Below are 17,595 nucleotides of genomic sequence, written 5' to 3' on the forward strand. Positions count from 1 at the left end.
AAATTCCGGAATCTCGTGTAATCGAGGCCTGCGAAGCCGCCTATGCCCAAAAAAAGCCGAATTTGTCGAAGATCGCCAAGGAATATGGTGTTTCGTATTACGTGCTGCGGGGACGCGTCCGACGGGGTAAACTGGCTCGCACTGCCCAGAAACCGGTCAATAAGGCTCTTCAAGACTATCAGGAGGAAGCTTTGACTCACTGGATATGTGATATACGTGATCGCTATCTCCTAGTGACGCCTGCGCTAGTAGAGGAGATAGCGAATCTCTCGCTAAAGCGTGCGGGTGTCGAACGCGAGCTAGGCAGTACGTGGGTGTATCGCTTCATTAAACGACTTCCTCAAGGCCTTGATCTTGCCCCGGTAAAGCAGAGAACGAAGGAGTATAAGCGGATCTAGGTAGAGGATAGCGGAATGCTAGAACTCTAGTATTCTCGATGGGGGAACGTCGTTAAAAATGCAGCGCCACGGTTGATATATAACGTCGATGAATATGGCTTCCAACCCGGTCGGGGTAAAGCGCAGACGGTAATCGGTGGCCGTATGATGCCTATCCCTGATCTCTGCGAAGCTAAACGTGGCGAAACTATTACCGCCGTCGAATGTATCGCTGCCAATAGTTGGCAGATGGATTCACTGTTTATCTTCAAGGGCTCGACGTATATAGAGACTTGGTATTATGGCAGCGAAGCTCTTCCACCGCGGACGCTCACGGCTATATCTCTAAATGGCTAGATCTCTAATGAATTAGCTGTTGAATAGCTTCAATACTTCCACAAGGCGACGATTAGTCGTACGTTAAAAGGGGAGAAACGTATCTTGTTGTTCGATGGCCATAGTGCCCACTTCACGAAGGAGTTTCTATAGAGATGCGAGGATTATCAGCTTATCTGCTTTGCTTTCGAACCTTATTCAACGCACCTTTGTCAACCGCTTGATGGAAAGCCCTTTTTGAGCTATAAGCAGCACTTCCGAAGAGAGAATAATAACCTCGCGTTCCTCGCGGGTGAGCCTATCGGAAAGGCTGATTTCCTACGATGCATCACGGATGTACGACGACGAGCATTCAACGCACGGATTATTCGTGAATCCTTCAAAGAACGTAGTATTTGGCCACCAAATGGCACACATATCATCGAGAAGCTTGCCAATAGCCAGCTAGAGCTACCAGTGCTCTTAGCGCCTAATCTCCGTACGTATAGGGAATAGACACCATCACCGCCGCCTACATCCTCAAGCGTCGAGAATACACCTCTAAAGAGCATCCAGGCTCTCGAAAAGAACCATAGGAAGCTATCGAAGATAGAAAACCTCACCCCGAAGCAACGGCGAGGCCTACTACGCATCTTCCAGCACAATAAGGTCATCGCGGAACGGGCAGCTCTCTCGAACGACATAATCAGCCAAATGATAGCCGCTCGCGCCCCTCTACGACGGAATTATACTAAGCGGCATATTAAACCACTTGGGCACACTGGTATCCTTAGCGTTCGCGATGCCAATCGGTCAATTATGGATAGGAAGGCAAAAGAGGCTATTCAGGAGAAGAAGCGGCTAGATAAACTACACACGAAGGTCTATGGTAAACCGCCACCAAAACAGCCTACCCAGGAGAGTGAGGCATCTATAGAAGCAGCGAGGGCAGGAGAAGAAGCAGGCGACCTTTTTTACGTAGATCCGAATCCAGCGCAGTGATAATTAGCTGAATAGCATGGAATTGGGCCTACCGCTGAAAATGGGCCTACCGGTGCAGCGCACCCTCACCGCCAGGTGGGGGGCGCTATTACGAGGCACTAATATCACTCCACCTACGTCTCAAAATCCAATTGTGGCCCATGAGGGCCATACTCGCCATGGACATTCTGCAGCGGTGCGCACGAGCAACCCATCGGTGGCCTCGATGGCCCATGGAAAAAATTGGATAATAAGGGGTGAACGAGCTGTCTCCGCAGCCCGGACTAGACCTAGGACTTGCTCAATGTTGTAGGCGATGGCTGCAATAACTCCATACTTTCCGGCTTCCGCATTGCGCAGAATGGTGGTATGGCAATTGGATTCTTTCCAGGACATTCTGGGATGCTGAGACAATCGCACTTTGTGGGATCCAACGCTGTGTAGTAATTTGGAGTTGGAATTGGAGTATAAACATTGTGGCTGGCGGGCTGCTCGAGCTGTTTTCAATGTGGAGCCATGAAGGACGTGTGACACCACTAAGGGAGAAGGGCGGGGAATGACTCCGAGACGAGGCCAGTTCCACCATCGGCGTTGCTCCGAGAGGAAGGAGATGACCCCGCATTGGCTTTTCTTATTCGAACTGTTGAACTTCGGTTTTCTAGTCTTGCTATGAAACAACTGCCAGCCTATGTTTCTTTGTCGCGTCGTGGGAACACTCTATTGCTATCTTACAAAACAGAGTCACCATGCCCAACGCCACTTCCTTCAAGGCCCACGACCCGCGATTCGCCGCAATCGTGGGCCCATCTCCGACAGCAGAGCTTCTAGCAGAGAATAAAGTCTATCCGTTCGCTCACGAGGCCGGGGTATTTTTTCCCGACGCCAACAACCTCTATATTACCAGCAACCGAAGCATTGGCCCGAACGGAAAGCAGACAGTGCAAATTACTCGCGTCGACCTGAGTAAAAGACCCGTCACCTGTGATGAGATTGCTACCGATATTCCTATGGGCAATGGAGGCATCAATTACGGTAAAGACCACGTTCTCTTCTGTGGGCAGGGGTCTATGACCGAGCCAAGCGGACTGTACCGGATGTCTACAACTGCTCCGTACAAATCAGAGTTATTGAAATGTGATTTCAATGGCCGGCCATTCAATTCTATCAATGACGTGGTAGTGCACACGGATGGTTCGATCTGGTTCACCGATCCCATTTATGGCTTTGAGCAGGGTTATCGTCCATCGCCGCGTCTACCCAGCCAGGTCTACCGGTGGCATCCAGATACTGGGGCAATTCGGGCAGTGGCCGATGGTTTTGGGAGACCAAATGGTATCTGCTTCTCTCCGGATGAGCAGGTTGTTTATATCACCGATACGGACCGGGTACATGGAGACGGCACCATCGATGACCAAAGAGTATCATCCATGTTAGTTTAATATGTTTTCCTCTGGTGATCTCGTTGAATCAAAATAGCTGATCTTGCATTTTGATCTAGTTACGCCTTCGACGTGTCCATGATTCACGGGGAGCCATCCCTCACAAACCGGCGGCTCTTCGCTATGGCAGACCAGGGCATTCCAGATGGAGTCAAGTGTGATTTAGAAGGAAACGTATACAGTGGCTGTAGGGATGGAATCAATGTTTGGTCCCCGGGGGGCGTTCTCTTGGGTCGAATCCTCATCGATGGAGGTGTGGCAAACTTCTGCTTCGGGAGAAACGGAGAAATCTTTGCCCTCAATGAACATCGATTGTGGCGAGTTCAGTTGGGAGCGGGAGTAAAGGGGGCATTGCTTGGAGTATAAACTCTTTGCCATATGACTATGTAAAGAAACAAATAACGAATGAAATACACATATTCACAAGGATATCGATTCATGAGGAAAACGAAATACATAAGTGACATAAACCATGCGAGGGCAGCTGCAGCTTAAAGTGACACTTGCCTCTCCCAGATTTGCTGCAGCTCAACCCCCAGAGGTTTGACTGGCCAGCCAGTCCGTTCTCGACAGGCCTCCAGAAGCTTCAGAATAGTCCTTCTGGCATGGCTTTCCTGAGTATATATTCCCGCTGTGGATTTGTTAGCCTTGCTTCTCTGGGATGCAACAAATCACATGCCTATGAATAAAGCTTGCGAAGACATTAAGCAGGACGCATTTTCCTTCAACGTCATCCCAATGCCACATATGTTCTCCACGCAGCGCGTTATTGCATCCAGTCGTTCAATATGTCGCTCCAACCCGCCTAGGTTAGGCTCATGAGAGATTAAGAGAAGATATGATACGCTGAAAAATTGGACCGCGACGGCTGCATGACCAAATTAGTTTGTTTTCACCGGGGGTACATGGAGTTCGTTTAATGATACATACCAAACTCAGGTGGATGGATCAACACTGGCCGAAAACATAATGATTCATCGCGTGACCCAAGCGGCAAAGGAGAGAACTCAACGCTCAGATGTCGTCGCCAGTCTTCTAGCATAGTCCGAAGACGGGTTGCCTCATTGATTTGGTGCTGGATATTTTCCTCGGTTGTCATAGTAGCGCAGTAGCTGATCACCTTCGCGGCAATGTAGATGGAGCGCGTAGCGAGCTCGTGGGGTAATAATGCTGCAGCCATGCATTAATCCGATTAATTATAGCTAAAATTTTAATCTCATACAACAATATTGACAAGATTTGCGGGAACCACGAGCACTCTACTGGATTGGTTGTCCCCGGAATCCACTTGGAGTACTTAGTGTCGATTTTATGGGTAAAGGAAGAGCATGATTTAGAATTAACCAAGAAAATGGCAGAAGAAATTTATGTTCTACGTTTCATTAAATCGCTTTTTATGGAATAGAAAGTCATATAAAGTGGATGTTTTCCATCTCTCGAGTACCTTTTCAATTCGTTCTGTACCTTTGGAAAATGGAATGTAAAGTTGTCTAGAAAGATGTTTAGAGAGGTACCTTGGAAAATATAAATCAAAAGATGTCCAAAATAACGTTTACAGAAACACCCAGTGGGAGATTTAGAAGGACTAAGAGAATAAAGTGTCGAGGCCCATTTGCAATATCTTCTTGGTCCGGCGGTATCTACCCGTCTCCAGTGTATTGCCCAACATGGCTTAGTGCCGACAGAACTTGGGTGGAGTCGAGCTCGCACTGACTCTGGGGTAGTATCTCATCTGTTATCTGCGGAGATGACATGAGTCCAAGCTGGACTAAGCCTGTCTTAGCTCGGTGTATGCTGTCCCAGGCTGATCATTGCCCGAACAGAATTCACGTCATTTGTTCCTGACTCGGAGTACACGGCACTTTGGAGATCAGTTGGTACGCCATAAACTATAATTGGGACGGAGTGGCGGTGGTAGCGGGACCAGCCTCTCCCGGATTGTTTGCACTTCACTGAGGAAACTAAAACACTATTTAACACAAATAACCTAATTTAGCATAGTGTTTTTAAATCACGGTTTTCGTAAAACCTTGTACTATGTCCACCAGCAGACAACATATTCAACGCTTTTTCGAATCCTTTGCAGATGCCCAATTATGGACCGGAGTTCGGGCATTTCCCTGCAAGATTCGGCTTTCATTTGACCGAAGGCGGATGATCTCGCAAAAAAGCTTGACTGAACCCTGCGTGATCCGTCAGGTACGGGTCAGTGCGCTGTACCCCTCTCTTCGACCTCCTGACCCCTGAAACTTCATCTCTTTGCAGGCTCAACAAATAATCGCGTGCACAGGAGCATGATAGAACTAGACGCTCACACGGGCAATGCCCGTGCCAGGCTAAAACTCCGAAGCCGAGCTCGTGATGATTCTCCCAGTAATTAATCCCGGGAGTATCCATGTAACCTTTCAATAATGTAACAATGCCCCCTGTCGATCTGCAGGGGATAATTGGTATATATCCCTTGTTTCGCCGATTCTTAACACTCTGGATTTCCGTGCATCCGTCCAAGAAAGTAGGATAAGGCTGATCAACATGGTGGTCCGCGTCTCCCACGCTCTGTTGGCCCTGGCGGCTCTCGTCCCCGCCGTCGCTGCGCATTCCAGCCAGACGTGCCGAATAGTTCAGCATGACTTCCCCGCTGGCACAAACAAGAATGATCCTCGTGCCGAAGCCGTGAAGCAGGCGTACGTCCGCGAGTGGAATCAGTATTACAAATATGCATTCCCCCGTGACGATCTCCTGCCTCTCACCCACAGCGGCACCAATGACCTGTTCGGTTGGGGTGCCACTGTTGTCGATGGGCTTGATACTGCCATTGTCATGGGCTTGACCGATATCGTCGAAGAGCAGCTGAAGCACATTTATTCAGTTGATTTCACGTAAGTTTGGAAGAGATAAATTATCTGCGCTATTCATTAACCCCGAACAGAAAGTCTGCCTATATCGTCGACTTCTTCGACATAAACATCCGTTATATTGGAGGGTAAGTTTTGCCAATCCTTTCGGACCTTGGAAGAGCGATGGCCTGACAATTCGCAGTCTGTTGTCCTCATATGACTTGCTCAAGAGTGGAAAGTTCCCCAACCCATATGACGAACATCTCGTCGAGGCGCTCCTGTCCCAGGCCAAGTCTCTGGCGACGGCTATCAGCCCTGTATTTGACACCGTGACTGGTCTCCCGGCGTCCCAGATGAACTTGACGACTGGTGAAGTTATCCAGTCCACCAGCACCATCAATGGCACCCAGTACAACAGTACCAACACCGCCCAGGCCGGAACCATGATTCTGGAGTATTACCGTCTATCGGATCTAACTGGCGATGAATCTTTCCGTGAGCATGTATGTTCGCATCCACATGATCAAACAACATCTACCCGGGAACGAGATGCTGATAAACTTTCCGAAACTATAGGCCAAGAAAGCCGAGAACTTCTTGATCAACCCAAGCCCTCCTCCCATCTACCCGGGCCTTGTCGGCACTGAGGTCAATACTGACACGGGCAAGTTCATCACTTTTGATGCTGGCTGGGAAGCTGGCGTAGACAGCTTCATTGAGGTAAGGGTCAATTCTGAATGTCGATGTGTCCATGCGGCTAACCTCCCCTAGTATCTGATCAAGACTTACCAGTACGATCACTCGGATGAGTATGCGCAGCAGATGCGTGACTTCTGGGTTGTCACTGCCGAGTCGACCATCAAGAATATTGCACTGAACCCGTATCACCGCCCCGACCTGACCTTCCTGTCGCAATCTGACACCAACGGCAACCTCATGTGGAGTATGGATGACTACGTTCGTCTAAACCTCTCCCCTAAGTGCTCGTTACTAGCTAACATCTTACTCCTGCTAGGCCTGCTTCGCTGGTGGTAATCTCCTCCTAGGTGGAGCCCGCCTGGGCCGATCCGACATCCTCGACCTGGGAGTCAAGGCGACTGACGGCTGCCACTGGCTATTCAACACCACCTTGACCGGCCTAAACCCCTCAAGTAAGATATCTCAACAGGGAAATTCAGCTCTACCCACTAACTAATCTCCTAGCGTGGGCCTGGTACAACGCCAACGACACAGCCTACGACAGCCAATACAACGACAACGCTACTTACCGCGCCGAAGCCGCCAAGAACGGATACTTCATTGAAGACCCCTCATACCGCGACTACCCCGAGCCGATCGAGAGCATCTTTTACGCGTACCGCATCACGGGCGATACCCGCTGGCAAGACTACAACTGGAAGATCTTCCAGGCTCTGGACACCGAGCGGTCCAAGTCTGTTCCCTACGCTGAGATCTCCAATGTGGATGAGCCCGGTGGTGGGGAGTTGATCAACTATGTTGCCAGGTAATTTTCTAACGCTATGTTGGAGGAAACTTTTACTGATGAATATTTGCAGCTTCTACTTCGCTGAGGTCCTCAAGTATCTCTACCTCTCCTTCACCGAGACTGATGTTATCAGTCTGGACGAGTTTGTTTTCAACACTGAGTGCCACCCTCTGCGCATCAAGGAGCCTTGCGGTGGCTTCACCTAGAGGGTGTGGCTATTCGGAGTGGTCGGAAGATTGTGAATAGTTCAAGATGCTTGTACCGCAAAGTCATCTTTCGGAGGAATGAATACGCTCTATATGATGTTTTCGTTTTCTCAATGTAGGTTTTTGACAATTCGACACGGCATGTCCGCATAACCAAGGTACCTACATGAATGAAATCATCTTCTTGAGCACCTCGCAGGCGCTTTTAGGGGCACTTGTAGGTTATTGGGAGCAAGTCTTCACAAGGCTGCTAAATATTAGACGTAGCTCATGGTATTCTCTCTGTGGTTTATTGAAATGAGTTGTCCATTCGTCTACACGAATTGCGTTTCTCACACGGTACTATAACGCCCCAAGTCTACGCTATAGCACTTATGCTGCACCTGGAGCTAGCCACATCCGGCAGTGCACATAACCTCTATATTGCACACGAGTCGCATACTCCAAGACCCGAGAGAGCTATACAGTGGGAATGCCCATTCCCAACTGGTCTCCGGCTGGAGAATCCAGAGACATTCCCCTCACTTTCCATGACATCAACCGTCTCAATTGACGATGCAATCATCCCAACTTTGCGGAGAAAGCCGCTGAGGTCATTGCCCGAGACTAGGAATGCGAAGGATTCCTGATTGACCAACCAACGCTAGAAAAAGCCCGAGAGCTATACCACGTGGGCCCAGCTACATCTGGAGCCGGCGGACCGGGGGCCGGGGGTGGAGTACATCCCGAACTCCAGCCCACGTGTGCTCATCTTGTTTCAGATATTGATTCACATAATGCGAATCTGTTAACGATGACCACATTCTCCATATCAGAGTATGAGATCATCGCCCCTTTAGTGCCTGGCTACGGGGCCCAGAAGGATGCGCTAGACGGGATCCCGCGACGCGGGTAATCTCCAACAGGAGCAATAAGTCTCGAAAGCACGGGAGGACCTCGTAAGGTTGTATCGGTGCATTAAGGCTCCGTCACTTTTCTCCCCTGCACCGGAGGCAGTATCTCGGGGAACAGTATCGGACTTCAGGTGGGATTCGGTATCACGACCGACCAAGTATCCGCTTTTGACAAATGAAGACCATGCATATCCGCTAACTCACTTGCATCCGAAGCCGGATCACCGCCCGCAGTATGGAGTAAGTAGCAGCGAATAGCGATACTGCCTTGAACCAACAGTAAACTAGGGACATGACTCGCTGAAAGACTGCAGGGGATGATGTCATCGTGCGGATGGAAATCACGTTAACTCGTGGAAAGAAGGTTGAAAGGTGTTGAACTTGGATTGGATATAGACCCACAGGGGCGTTGGTGTGTGCAGGTCTACATTTTGCAGAAGCGCCGGTGGCGATCACACATTATGGTCATTCGTGCGTTGAATGGCATTGTTGGTGGCGTGTTGGTTTTTCAATAAGTATTATCTGCAGCTTATTCTTGTTGTTTACTTTCGAAAGTCAAATGTTGCTAATTAAGGCCCTTTTTTTGGGGTTGGCTTGATGCAACTCAATGCGGGTGTCCCCATTTGTAAACAACCTTGAAATACCCGCCAAGGCACCCGGCATCTCTGTTGTCGGAGTCATGCCACGTTCCTTTTTTTAACCCATTTTTTACGGGAGATAAGCATACTAGACTGAATCGAGTAGATGTTCACATTGGAGATCTGCGGCAAGGCACTGTCCATGAGGCTGTGAATGTAGATCTCAGGATGTGATTGGCTTGTCACAAGTACACAATTCCGATGTCGATACTTGTCAGTTTTCAAGGTCGATGATTATCGGCTTTTTAATAGAAAGGGTCGATGAAGTAAGCCTCTGAGCCATGGATGTGGATAAGTTTTCTCTCCGTCTATTTCTATGAAATACTGCCCAGGTGGGTACAGGCACTTGGTAGAAGCACACATCTGGTGAATGTGTATATCCAACAGTATACAATTAATCCGACAATTGGCCGAGCCAAGTGACAGAAATGAGCATCTGTAGATTTGTGACCCGGGGCGACCACACCGAATCTGCCTTGTGCTCCACAAATAGAACGCCCAGATATGAGGCCATGGACTTGACAACAAACTCGGTAAAAAAAAAAAAAAAAATAAACATGAAACGGACGATCAGCACATGGCCTGGAGCGACGTTCGTTTCATCCATTTTCTTCCCGAAATCCGCACATGCGATAGACGACAAAATGCAAGACGATACAGCTATAAATAAATCCGCGCTAGAAGTAGCGTCCGTGTGTAAGCAAGCTGAAACACACCTCGAGATTGGTCCAGGATACCCGCTCACAAATTAATGTTAAATTACCTCGAATGACCTAGCGGGCGCAGGAATGCATGGGCACTGCATTAGTGCCGCCCCCGATAACCCCCTGCCCACTAGACCGTTCCGGGAGGTTGTACGTAAATTATCGAGCTTGTTCGTTACAAATCCATTACTTCCCGGTACTTTCATATAGTGCCCGTCTTGCGATTTCCAATTTAATTTGGGTCCCCACTCCATCTTTGACGGTCCGTGATCCTTCGACCACATGGTTGTGCAGGGATGTGCATCCTGTGTCCCGAACGCTACGAGGCTAGGGTTAAAGGGGAAATTAGATTGCAGTCATGGTTGATTTGCAGGCATTGTATGGATTGGTTCGAGGTGGTGCTGCTGGATTCGGCCGTCGGCTAGTCTTTCGGATTCCCCGAAATGAAGATGAACGAGTAGACCGTATAATGCAACGCGGATTCAGCCCGTCGTGCTATGGAGCTCTTCACGTTACTCCTTGTCATCAAGCAATTGATCCAGGGATCGATGAATCAGAAATTAGGAACCTCTCGTCTCGATCACATCGCAGATGATGACAGAGCCTGAGAGCTGAGTGACATCGCTCAGTTGTTATTGGTACGTCGGGCCACATGGTATCACACATATACAGTGCAGACACATGGTCGATCTGCATGATCAGGCAGACTCGGTAGTCTGCCTTGCCATTGCTGACAGCCACATGGCCTGATTTCCACTGTAAATGCGAAACATCGCTCCTCATAGGGCCCAACAACCCAAGGACCTGCATGGTGCATGCAACCACGCCCGGATGGACAGGGATATATAGGGGGAACAGCAAGAATATGCATTTAGGCCTACCATGGCCATTCCAATCCGGGTATCTTGCCACACGTGGCGGAGATTACGAGTGGACCAATCCTCATGATCTGCGAAGAATTCATCAAGTGCGGATCCGACTTTGACTATCTCTGCTGCAGCCTACATAACGGTACGGGTTGTCGGATTTTACAAAAGCCGTAGGGCTTGGCGATTTGCGCCGCTCCTTGCCTTTTCGGATGAGTGGAGTGCAAGGTGTTCCCCAGGAAGCATAGCCCAGGCTAGTTAGCATCCGGATACTCTAGGGTATCCGTCAATAGCTTTGCCCGATGCGACTTGGTCTGTTCTTACCCAGTACAAATCCAACAGCGCGAAGCAATCTCCATTTCATCAAATCCTCCATGTGGGAAACACAGATTCCGATCGTTCCACCTTCTCCATTCGCCGGTCCGTGTAGATCGATAATCATTCCCAGGTAATCCTTGGCTGGCATTTAAATGCAGAGCCACGGGGAGAGCCTGGTGTGGAGATCACAGTCGGGGAATTACAAATCTCCAGAATTTCAGCCCGGGCCAACAAAAACGGCCCAAAGGAGAAAGGGGAATAACCTCATAGCCGCCCGTGTGAGAAGGGTTTTGTTGGACCCAGGGTGGACCACTTTTCGCACCAAGCCCAAAGCGGATAATGTACATCCCTGGAAAAGCTATGAGGCTGATGGCGCTTAGTGACTGAGCAGGTTAGCAGCGGAACTAGCAGTGGACCTGGACCAACGGTTAGGGTCCTTTTAAGGTTAGGAGGATCAGGGAATAGATTTGGGTCAGGGTTAGCGCGCCAATCGAGGCCGGAGGTCGGAGGCTTCATTCGACCGACATGGACTTTGCCGGGCAACGATTCAATCGTCCCAACCCACGGGCTGGGACTGGGACTCCAAATCTCAAGTCTCGACTCATGGCTCTTCAGACGAGCTGGAAAAGATAAAGGAAAGATTGTCCCTCGAGCTGATCGGGATAATGTAGTTTTTTCCTGTTTTGGACAGAGCGGAGAACCCGACGGTCAGGGTCGAGTAGCTCACTATTCCCATTTTAGCAGGACCACTTTGCACATATTCGTGTGAGGAGTTGCAAATCCATGCCGCGTGGGCACCGTTTCTGCTGACAACCTTAAGAGGAAGCCGCAGTTGGCTGTTGGAGATGAAGATCCACACGGTCTGAGGTGAGACGACTTCACTAGCGGCCGTCGTGAGAATTCCTAAAAGGATTCGTCAAGACTCGAGTCATGGGAAGTAAAGAGACCTTCCTTTCTGAGCTCGGGACTCGACCCACTCATCATCCCCAAAGCTATCACACTGGGAACACCGTGGACTCATTATCGAACATCTCCAAAAGCCGAGACCAGCAAACGCAGTCACAAGAGCCTCGTTGTGGAGACGCAAGCGATGAGGTGATTCGCTAGCACGGAACTCCTCCGCTCGTATCTTGGTGCTGCCTCAAAACACCGGACAATTTGCGGGGACATTCCGAATGTAGATCAATCCGCGAGGCCGACAGGTCACAATTGAACTGGGGTTTTGGATGAACGGCAAAAGGGCCAAGCAGAAATCATTTCTCGCAGATTGTACGGGGTATTCCCGGGACGCCTTGCACCGTATGCAGTTGACAGCGCAACAGGGTGCCATCACAGAGTAGCCCCCTGCCGTGAGGGTTGGCCCCCGGGGAGCGGCCACGTCTAAAAACAGAACCAACATTCAATCGTGAACTCTGACTCGCGACCACCAAACTCTGCAGAGCATGACGATGATCATAGCCCCCCGTAATCTTCAACCGATGAGACATTGGGGAAATCGTGGCAGGGTCCACCCGTTGTGGACATCTGTGCCGCAGAGATAAAATACCGGTATCTGTACCGCGAGAGCCATGCTGCCAGAGACCCGGGAGTAGAGGCAATCTGCATCTCGTTCTCAAAACTGAGTCTTTCCCTTGAGAGAAATGCCGATCGCATTGGAATCGGTTCCGACCTGATTCAGTGGCACCGGAAGCACTGCACCGAAACCCTGGTCATGACTCGTATCACCTTCTCTAAAAAGGACAAGATTGCAGCCCTCCACGTGAGGGGATACATAGCGCTACACCAAAGAAACGGCTTAAACCACGGACCACGGACCGGGGAAGCGATATTACCGTATGCCCGCCCTAGTTGAGAAGCGGTATAGACCGAGATCAGACAGGGGCGGAACGTGGTTTGATCGAACTGAATCCGCCTGTGCCTCTCAACCAGGGGCCGATTAAACACTGGCCCCCGACTGCGCTACACTTGGAACTGCGTCGACGAGAAAATCGCGTTCATGACCCGACGATCCAGACTAAGATGGGTACTAAGGTTGACTGGGGATGGTTGCACTACTGTACACTTCGCACTGGCTAACTGAATTGGGGCCGGTGGAGCGTGCGAGAGATCCCTCACGTCTCCCCTCAATGTATTCTGACTTCGGCATTGCCATGCCGAAGATTTGCCAACACCCTCCTTTCGAAGTAAGAATGAACGTGAGACTGTTGCCCTTGCACGTCTAACACCATAAGCGTGGCGATTTACTTCGGGTGGGAAGGTGCAGAACGAAGGATTTCTTCCAGAATGTATGAAGAGCATCGAGTGTTTCAGGAATCCTGTGTTTGCCGGGCATCCGACTTGCCGCTAAGATCTCCCAGTATCATAATGCCACGAGGGCCAGGGGGTAGCTATCCCGGTTACTATGCCACTTCGCATGGGGTGCATGAGGCGACCCAGTCATGTGCAGTCGAGCGCAGTCCTTAGCAAGACGAGACAATAGAAGATGCACATTGCGGGTCTCGTGAGAAGAGGCTCGGGGGCGGGAGCGTGCAGCAACCACATGGTTCTATTTTGGAAGCGTGAAGCTATTTTCATATCGACGAAGATCGAGTTCCCAGTGACGTGAAGGGGCTCGGCAAGGGGGCAGAGAAAATCGGTCATTCCCCGTATCCAGTAAAGGATCAGCAGCTGTGAAACAAGCTACGGCAACACCGCCAAGACAGGGCTCAGGGGTCACGTCCCTATGGCTAAGGCGACTACAGTAAGGCGCACTCTCGGACCCCACTAGGCTGACCCGGGGGCTTTCCAGAGTTCAGGCCTTCGGTCCGCCGGGGTGTTCGGATCATCCGACATCGACTCATTGAGATGTGACCCGGCTGAGATGAAAGCATCGGACTCGAGGAACTCGGGAGAAAATCAGTCAATTCCAAGCAATGAAAAATCCATTTCAGCCTCAAGGAACAAAAGTACAAGGCACCTATGCAAGTGCAGTTACACCGGATTCCAACCCATTTACGGAGTACATAGCCCGCACTAGGTACCCAATCGCAGGGTCGTGGGGCGTCAACTTGTCTACATACTCGCCTGGGCATAGCGCACGATCCTGCGAGTTTCCTAAAGCGTGGAGAACCATGACGGGGGCCTTCTCCCCTCCCCGGTGGGGCAAACCCGTTGCGTGCCGTGGGAGCTTGGACTCGAGAGCCCTAGATCCACCGTTTGGATGTCCTGGGTCCCCAACTCTTTCGTGAGAACTTTGTTATGAGAAAAAGAAGAAAGGGCAAAAAAAAAAAGAGAGAGGGTGGGCTATCTCAACCAACACTAAAAGAAATACCCCCATTGGGTGCAAGTCCAATGCAGGCGCCGGATCGGCGCCTCGCGAGCCGTTGACACGGGTCTACTTGGTAGATACGAGTGTAACTAGTATCGTCATTTCACGCCTCAGCCGCACTGCTCGGCAACGCGGTGTAATTTTAGGACGGGCTTATACTTGATCATCCCGAGCGATCAACGCCTCCACGCCCGTGCTTCGTTCCCTTTGATCTAAGGCTAGCCTGTAATTATTTTAATTTGGGATTTTTATTTCTCTGTATTTCTCCATTTTCTCCATTTTCTCCATTTGTGCAATTTATTTTTATTTTTATTTTATTTCATTTAATTTTGGGAAGTCTATTAATCCGCCGGATCTAAAAGTCTCGTCCCCATCCTCTCTATATCAGTCCACCCTCCCTCTTCATCACTGCAGTTTCAGTCTCTGTCCTGTTACCAATTACATCACTTGCCATTCCGTTCCTATATATCTTCCCTCCCTTCCCATCCTTCCATATATGATGGCCCGAAGATCCTCTACTGAACGCAAGTCGACCAACACACTGTCTTCAAAACACACCACCTCTGTTCCCAACTCTCCTGCTGCTTCTTCCTCTCCGTCTCCTGAACCTCACCTCGCTTCCGTGACAACCATGGTCGGCCGCAAGAACGCGCGCCGCAGCTCCGAGGCCGACGACTCCATGGCCATCACCTACACTCCCACAACCCACCGTATCAGCAGAGCCAAGAAGGGAAAGCGCGTACACGCCTGCGAGTTCCCCGGTTGCGATAAGGTATGCGCTTGGTCTTATTATGAAGCGCAATGAAGCTAACTTTCGTCGCACAACAGGTCTTCACTCGCGCCGAGCACCGCAGACGCCATGAACTGAACCACAACCCCGAAGCTTCCTACCAGTGCACAGAGCGTGGCTGCAAGAAGGCTTTCCGTCGGCCGGATCTGCTGGCGCGCCACTTGGAGAGACAGTGAGTAGCTGCTTGGACACCCTGTTATTAGGATCGCGAGGTTAATGATCGGCGACAGTGAGCACGAGTCACAACCGGAACAGTCGCAATGGCCCTCGCAGCACCAGGCCTCCGTCGTCAATGGCTTAACTTCCGTCCCGCGCTGCCTTCCCATAGACAGTGAATCTCTACTCGCCGCCACTCCTCAGCAGTCGAATTCCATGTCGATTGGCTCTCTCGTGGCACCCGGCGTGCACCCGGACCTGGCCAGCGACTGCTCCATGGTGTGGAATGGCATGGACCTCCCTATGCAGCCGCGTCCATCAGCAAACCTTTTTCAGAACCAGCTCCCCGAATCGGCTGATGACAGCCCCTTCTACTCTTCGCCCGCAGAGACCTGCCCCTCGCCTCTCTCTGACGCGACCTTCTCTCTCCCTCCCCACTCCAGCTCCTCCATCTCCTCGGCAGCCCTCTCGGTCATTGACCAGTACCCCAAAAACATCCTGAAGAATGACATTACTGCTTCCCCGCTCCAGATGCACTCGCCGCTGCAGTGGGAGGGCCACGATGTTGTGCCCCCATCGCATCTGGTGTCCATCTCTCTGGAGGACAATCTGATCCAGCCGCCAGTCCAGTGCAACTACCCTTCACCCACCTGGTCCAGCACCGACTGCTTGCCATATGACGAGCAGGTGCAATCACTGGCCCACTTCCAGCCCATGTCTTGGAAGCAGTGGGCCATTTGAAGGGACCCCTTACCATTCAACGCTCGTTCCGTTTGACGACTTATGACAACCACTTCCTTTTCCACTACTAGCTTGCCTCGCGTAAAAGCGGTAATGCGCCCTGAGCCGCCGATCCCCACCGGGGACGAGCACTACCGAACTCCTCCGCCTCATCGGCTAGCGCGGGCATGAGCGCACGACGAGACGTCTGCGACGGGCCTGCGCGAGTTCAATCGCTCTCAAATACCTCAACGCTATTCGCGGGCCGGAGAACACCGGACCCAAATGTCGAGTCGCGAGTCGCGTCCGCGGAGGTTGGGCGGGAACGACTCAGCAGTGGAGAGGTGCTTCCACTTCAGGCAAGCGGCTCCACCTCGCCCGAACGAAAGCATCAAGAGGACTTTTATTCTTTTTTCCGTCTGAGTATCCTAGAAGGTGGGATATAGGCTGGAGTTGTGTTTCTATGATTTTGACGATTATGCGTCTGCATTTTGCTGTATACCCCTCTGGACCTGACTTGATATACGAATACCCCTTTGTACATAACCCCGACTGCACATGCAAACACTACCGTTTTACCTTACTTTCCCGTACCCTAAGGTACTCAAATAACACGTGCGATTAATACCAAATCAATATGCGAAGCGGATCTGGCAGGTTCCCCAAACTACTTTAGCGTACCATGGTTCACTAGATCGCCGCAAACCACGGTCGCATTCCAAATCAACGACATGGAAAACGCATGCGCTATCTCCGACATGGCAAAAGCATGCGCTATCTCGGCTTTTTAAAGAACAAACTTTGACCGTTTGTCTGGACTAGTCCGTCTCGGGGCGGCCCAGCCATGAGTCAAAGGAAGAGAGAAAAACAAAACCCCACCCGAAACCATAACCCGAAACCGAAGGCAAAAGCTCGTGAGCTCGCAATTTCTCAGACGCAGGATCGGCCGATCTTAGGCTTCCGTGCTCGCGCCGAACGGGTCTCGACCCGATCCCCCGTGCCCTAACGAAAAGCCGATTGAACTAAATTAGATTAAATCCAAACCGCCCACGAACCACGTTCCTGTCTGTGGAGCCCCAACATCCCTATGGAGTAAGACGCAACAGCCGAAACTATGTACCCTGGCGGTGGACCAGAACCCTTGTCAACAGGACTGCATAGCGTACCGCACTTCCTACCTCTCTTAGGGCCGCTTAGCAAGGTCAATTGATGATGGCCTATGCCTAGACAAGATACGCCGGTAGGCTCGGCTTCCCTCGCCCCCTATTTTTATCGTTCTGTGTTTTAGTGTATGACTCACGCGGTATATGGCCCGGTTGGCCGCGTCTATGATAGGTTCAGCCGTGCAAGGGCCGGACCGCGCTCCCAACCCGAGACATCGTATCAGGCTCAAATTAACACGGCGAAGGCGCCCGTGTCGATCAGGGGGGTCACGAGGCTCTTTTAAGCGGAGTTGACATGCTCCTGACAACCAAATTTCCTTTCTGGGCGGGTCGATTCTGTAACGAGTTTCGGGTTTGCTTTTTAGGATTGGCGGGCTGTTAGCAAGGTGGGTTGAGACT

The 17,595-nt window shown here is 50.8% G+C and overlaps 4 protein-coding genes across 4 annotated transcripts; 3 read left to right on the forward strand and 1 right to left on the reverse strand.

Moving 5' to 3' along the window:
• Positions 1-1,814: 1,814 nt before the first annotated feature.
• Positions 1,815-2,069, reverse strand: N7498_009407 (Aldolase-type TIM barrel; the record flags this gene model as incomplete). The annotated part of the gene is made up of 1 exon (XM_058456463.1): positions 1,815-2,069. The coding sequence occupies one exon, from the start codon at positions 2,067-2,069 to the stop codon at positions 1,815-1,817; it is 255 nt and encodes an 84-aa protein (XP_058303362.1).
• A 350-nt stretch (positions 2,070-2,419) lies between these two features.
• Positions 2,420-3,478, forward strand: N7498_009408 (SMP-30/gluconolactonase/LRE family protein; the record flags this gene model as incomplete). The annotated part of the gene is made up of 2 exons (XM_058456464.1): positions 2,420-3,102; positions 3,172-3,478. 2 exons carry the CDS (start codon positions 2,420-2,422, stop codon positions 3,476-3,478), a joined length of 990 nt encoding a protein of 329 aa, XP_058303363.1.
• Positions 3,479-5,644: 2,166 nt separating this feature from the next.
• On the forward strand, positions 5,645-7,641 carry N7498_009409 (glycoside hydrolase family 47 protein; the record flags this gene model as incomplete). Its single annotated transcript, XM_058456465.1, has 8 exons — positions 5,645-5,991; positions 6,042-6,095; positions 6,152-6,452; positions 6,526-6,669; positions 6,721-6,906; positions 6,965-7,100; positions 7,153-7,453; positions 7,506-7,641. 8 exons carry the CDS (start codon positions 5,645-5,647, stop codon positions 7,639-7,641), a joined length of 1,605 nt encoding a protein of 534 aa, XP_058303364.1.
• Positions 7,642-14,863: 7,222 nt separating this feature from the next.
• N7498_009410 (uncharacterized protein) lies at positions 14,864-16,054 on the forward strand (the record flags this gene model as incomplete). Its single annotated transcript, XM_058456466.1, has 3 exons — positions 14,864-15,139; positions 15,196-15,329; positions 15,388-16,054. 3 exons carry the CDS (start codon positions 14,864-14,866, stop codon positions 16,052-16,054), a joined length of 1,077 nt encoding a protein of 358 aa, XP_058303365.1.
• Between the last annotated feature and the right edge of the window lie 1,541 nt (positions 16,055-17,595).

The sequence above is a fragment of the Penicillium cinerascens genome (assembly GCF_028974065.1).
Source record: "Penicillium cinerascens strain IBT 15544 chromosome Unknown scaffold_4_segment0_segment1, whole genome shotgun sequence".
In the NCBI taxonomy this organism is placed as follows: domain Eukaryota; kingdom Fungi; phylum Ascomycota; class Eurotiomycetes; order Eurotiales; family Aspergillaceae; genus Penicillium; species Penicillium cinerascens.